Genomic DNA, 5436 nt, shown 5'->3' on the forward strand with positions numbered 1-5436 from the left:
CCTCTCCCGCAACGTTTCTGCAGCCTCTGCCGCAACGTGTCTGCAGCCTATGAGACCCTGCCGCAAAGTGTCTGCAGCCCCTGACCCTCTCCCGCAACATGTTTGCAGCCCCTGACCCTCTCCCGTAAGGTACAAAATAATAAAGTCACCGGCACTCCAAGTATTCAAGTCAATAAGTTTATTGACCCAAGTGAAAACCCCTCTAATACTTATTGACTTGAATACTTGGCGTGCCGGTGACTTTATTTTGTACGTTTTTGACGGAGGCATCTGATGTTGCTGCTGCACCCGCCCTGCTGCATGGGCATTTTCCGGTCAGGAGTGCGATGGGATACTTGGACTTTTGCTCTCCCGCAACGGGTCTGCAGTAGGGCTGCAACAACTAATCGACATAAATCAATTATAATCGATTATTGAAAAAGTTGTCAACTTTAATTTTTCACTTCCACCGCTCCAAGCTTGCTCCTATGATGGACTGCAATCTCAATACAAACTAGTAGTCCCATCACTGGAGCCATTTTTAAAAATGTATATTACTTTTTATCCGATTAATCGAACTTAATAATCGGCTAACTAATCAATTTTGAAAATAATCGTTAGCTGCAGCTCTAGTCTGCAGCCCCTGACCGTCTCCCGCAACGGGTCTGCAGCCCCTGACCGTCTCCCGTAAAGTGTCTGCAGCCCCTGACTGTCTCCCGTAAAGTGTCTGCAGCCTCGGACCTTCTCTTGTAACGTGTCTGCAGCCCCTGACCGTCTCCTGTAACGTGTCTGCAGCCCCTGACCGTCTCCTGTAACGTGTGTGTACTATCTGACAGGTTTCAAATTATTGCCTTTACTATTATGAACGGCCCTTTGGTAAAGTCAAGGGCAGCATTTGGGTCTCACTATATCAAGTGAACTGACTACCACTGATCTAGTTGTTCTAAGGAGAACACGTGACACCAGCGAATCCCCCCTCTTCACTAATGACTAGACTATCCACACATCCGAGATATTACAACACATAAGAGCAGACCTTATAATGTGACATTCATATCACTAACCTCCACATTGACTTTCCTTCTCCGACAACATGTATAACCTGCTAGCGGTATGTGACAGCAGCCACGTGATGCACCATTCTTTCTTTTTATTGGCTGGGACTCGTGAGGTCCTTTGCTTCTACAGGAAAGCTGAAGCTTTTCAGGAATTGCTTCCGGGGTCGGAGGACGACGGCAGCCGGGGGTGACATTAAACATGGCGGCTTCCTTGATGGCGTTGGGTCGTGTTTATGTTAGGGGTGTCGTAGTGTGTCAGGGCTGGGGTGGTGGCACACTGGGCTGTACGAGTGTCGCCCGCAGTGTGGGATGTGTGAGCACCCAGAGCTGGAGACATCACAGCGCGCTGTCCCAGTCCGGAGAGAAGGTCACCCACACCGGACAGGTCATGTTCCTTCTACGTTGTCACTTGTGTGTTAGTGAATGGTGCTGCGGATCCACAAACCTACTCGTATTGTCCTTTGCTGTGCATTAAAATCGTGACTGTAGATTGTAAATGGAAAATACACATTTCTGATCTTAGTCCCTGTTCACACTAGTGCGATTGATTGCTTGACTGCCGTTGCGCTACAATGCATGATGATGGAAATCGCTTTATTCTCAATGGTGTTTGTTTTGCTTTTAATAGTGCTGCACATTCGGGGGAATTCGTTATCATATTTGCACCAGAATTCTGAAGCTAATGCAGCCTAAGAAATTTTTTCACCAATTTCTGATACACGCTGAGCCATTTTCTGGACCTCTGCCAAATTCAAGTAGTTCTTATTTGGGCCATATTTCATTCTGGTGGTGTGCTGTGCTTGTGACATATCCAATAAATAAACTCTGACTTGCCTGGTCATAAGTAGGGGCGTCCCGAGTCCGGGTGTCACCTGGAGCGGAGACCGGGTGACACCCCGCTGTGACGTTGTCACGCCGTGACGTTATCACGCATGTGCGGTCATCTTAATGACGCCTGCCGGTGGCCATCTTGGTGGAGAGAGGAGGGGACCTTTACCCGGCGGGATGAGGTATGCCCCCGGGTCCCCTCCTCTCTCCTGACACTGTCGGACTCTCTGTCCATGACCGAGTGCCTGACTTTTCATTGGGGCTGACACCAAAATGACTGTCAGTCATTTTGGTGGCACCCTGGTGCAGGCCGCACCCCCCTTGTGACGCCACTGGTCATCAGAAAAGTGGTGCAAAGTAAGACCCAAATCCTTTTTTGGCATAACTAGTCTGTCCAACGTTTGTATTGTATATGTCTGTCGCAGTATGTGACACATTCCGTGAAATCTGTCTCGGACACATATGTGACACTTTGGACAGAGATGAGACACATCGATGTACTTTATGAGTGTGCATATATATATCGGCGAAATATTAGGGGTCTAAACAGAACCCTCCTGTATTGGCTGTCACAGGAGGCTGAGCTGGCGGTGCGGAGAGCTTAGTCTCATTTGACAGCTGACTGCTCCCCCTCACCACTGGCTTTGCTACCTGTGACAGCTGTCTCCACCCACAACGCTCTTCTAATCTGTTACAGGAGCTCAGCCCTGCTCAGTCTCCTGACAGTTTCTCTCCTCTAAAGCTGCGCTGTGTGAGGGGACACAGAGCAGCGCTCAGCGGGGAGGAGAGAAACTAAAGGTGCACTGCAATTTCACCCAAAAGTGCCATTTTCAGCTGATGTATTTCGGAAGCTGAAATATCGGTGCATCCCTACCTGTAACCCTAAGACACTTCTCTTATGTGTCTCAACCATACTTTTTTTTTTTAATTCCCCTGAATGTGGCTTTTCAATGGGACCGCATGAAAAATGCATGTACATTTTGTTCCATCATCTGTGAACCACGACTGTAACTTTCAGCACCGGAAGTTGGACATTATTGTACGGGGTTAATGCGAGTAAGATTTACAACTAATGTACCTCCATCCAGAATTGGACACCTTTCATAAGACATTTATTTTTATAATGCAGCTGTCAAAGTTTTTCCTGTTCAACTTTAATTACAAAAGGCCTTAAGCTGGCCATACACCTTACAATTATCTGCAGATTTTCTGTGGTCAGATGGAAAAGGTGCAACAGATTCCTCCATCTACACTTAACTGTGTGGATGGAGTCATCTCCACCTGGGCCAATCTGTTGCACTTTTTCCATCTGACCACAGAAAATCTGCAGATAATTGTAAGGTGTATGGGCACCTTTTGAGGTGCCCATACACTGCACGATTCTCGTACGAGAATCACGGGAAATCCAGCGATCGTACGAGAATCGTGGAGCTCAGGCGTGCGACCGTTTCTAATGTACGGTCGCACGACTTTTGTATTTCGAGCATGTTGGAAAACCAGCCGAGAATTGTACGATTTTCGGCTGGCTTTTAACATGATCAAGAGATGACTGCTGAACGGGCCGGTGTGCGCACGCGCACACTGCCCGTTCAGCATTGCAGTCATCGGCGGCCTTGCAATGATCGCAAGTACGATCTGCCTGTCCAAGATACGCAGAACGTAAGTTTTTTAAATTACTTTACAACCCTCGCAAGACAGAAGTCTTGTGAGGGTTGTAAAGTGTATGGGCACCTTTACACTTTTAGGTTTCAGCCCATTAAGCTATCCATGCTAATTAGCAGGTATGGGGGATTCTTCCCAGCCGACAATTATATTCCACAGTCAAAGGGACACGCAGCTGCTGAATATTCTTAGTGATTACATTGGCTGCAGTTACTGGTCAGCCACCAATTAAAACATTGACTTTTGTAGAGCTGTGTGGTGCTGGAAGGGCCACACTCAGCTCGAATTTCATCTTGGTCACCAGGAATCTGCCAAATTTTGAGAAGTGTATGGCCAGCTTAACATTTACAAGCTTTGTCTAACCCCCTTAGCACACCCTCCCTGTGCCCCCAGCCCCTATCCATGTATAAATGAATACAAAGCTGCAAAAAGTGTATCTTGAGGCAGAATTGTTCTATTTGAATTTGGTGTAGAGAAGGGTTACACCATCTGTTAAAGTTTTATTGCTGTCTGTGTCCCCATTGGGAAGAGTCAATGGGTACTGGTGACCATTTTCACAGAGAAAGAAAGTGATGGGAAATTCAACATTTTAGCATTGTCCCCGGAATGAGAAGTGAGCAAAAATAGCAACGCTGGGGGGCACTTGTTCTGGGGACAATTGTCTAAGAGGGGTATCCCCCCTTACTTTGAGAACTAACTTCCTGTTGAATTTCTGGGACAGGAAGTAAAAGTACATTTCTTCAATGGTACAAAAATGCAGATAGTGCCAAAACGGTCAAAAATTCAGTGCATCTCTATCGTCTCTCCTCCCTGCTGGGTGCCTGTCTGCGTCCCCTCTGATCCCCGCTGCTCTCCACCGCCTCCGTTGGCAGTGGAAATCTGAGGAGACACAGACTGGTGCCCAGCGGGGTTAGAATAAAGCTGTCAGGGTGCGGTTCGAGGATGAGGCAACTGTAACAGGAGGCCGAGCGGGGCGGGGTGTGACAAGCGAGTCAGGATAGAGGTCAGAGTACAAGCACTCAGCGATCAGATTTGATCACTAACAGGGTTATTCATAAAAGGGGGAAGAGTTTGGAGAAGGAAGGAGAAGTGAACAATCTAGGCCAAAATAGCTGATTTTGAAAAATCTTCCAATTCAGCTCACTTTCCAGTTCAGCTATGTTGTCCTAGATTGTTCACTTCTCCTGCCTTCTCCAAACTCTTCACCCTTTTATGAATAACCCTGTGAGTGTAGGTAAACGAGAATCGTGCAGTGTATGGAAGGCGTGCGACCGTTTCTGCTGTACGGTCGCGCGTCTTCCTGTCGAACCAGCATGCTAGAAAACCCGCCGGGAATCGCATGATTCTCGGCGAGTTAGTGGCCTGCTGGTTAGACAACTGCCGAACGGGCCGGTGTGCGCACACAGCCCGTTTGCAGTCATCGTAAGCCCACCCCTCATTAGTCATCGTAAGCCCGCCCCTCGGGGGCGGGCTTGCGATGATCGCAAGTACGATCTGCCTGTCCAAGATGTCCAAGGCGTTTTTTTAAGTTCTTTACAACCCTCGCAAGACAAAAGTCTTGCAAGGGTTGTAAAGTGTATGGGCACCTTTACTGAAGACACAGTATGCTTATTGTGTCCCCAGTTATGAATGAACTGGTGCTCTACATCACTTCCTTTTCATTCATGATTGTGGACATAGTAACTCATATTATAGCCACAGTTTATGAATGAACAGGAGAAGCTCAGTATAGAGGCTTCTTGTTCATTCATAACAGGGGCTGCAGAAAAAGAGATTTAGGACTCTATTTTAAAAGAGAAATATTAAGGGTCTGTTTAGACCCCTGATTTTTCCCCAAAGCACCCGACAGTAAAGAAAAAAAAATAGATAAATAAAAATAATTTAAAAATGTTAAAGGTTGGGAAAAAAC

At 47.1% G+C, this 5436-nt stretch overlaps 1 protein-coding gene across 1 annotated transcript in view; it reads left to right on the forward strand.

The window, feature by feature from the left end:
* Positions 1 to 1192: 1192 nt before the first annotated feature.
* NDUFS6 (NADH:ubiquinone oxidoreductase subunit S6) overlaps positions 1193 to 5436 on the forward strand; it is a 15687-nt gene continuing 11443 nt past the window's right edge. Inside the window, exon 1 of the mRNA XM_018571272.1 lies at positions 1193 to 1422. Coding sequence (XP_018426774.1) covers positions 1237 to 1422 — 186 coding nt within the window. The 5' untranslated portion in view covers positions 1193 to 1236. The remainder of the gene's footprint in view (positions 1423 to 5436) is intronic.

This window comes from Nanorana parkeri, unplaced genomic scaffold (assembly GCF_000935625.1).
Source record: "Nanorana parkeri isolate BGI_ZX_2015 unplaced genomic scaffold, ASM93562v1 scaffold1721, whole genome shotgun sequence".
Lineage (NCBI taxonomy): Eukaryota > Metazoa > Chordata > Amphibia > Anura > Dicroglossidae > Nanorana > Nanorana parkeri.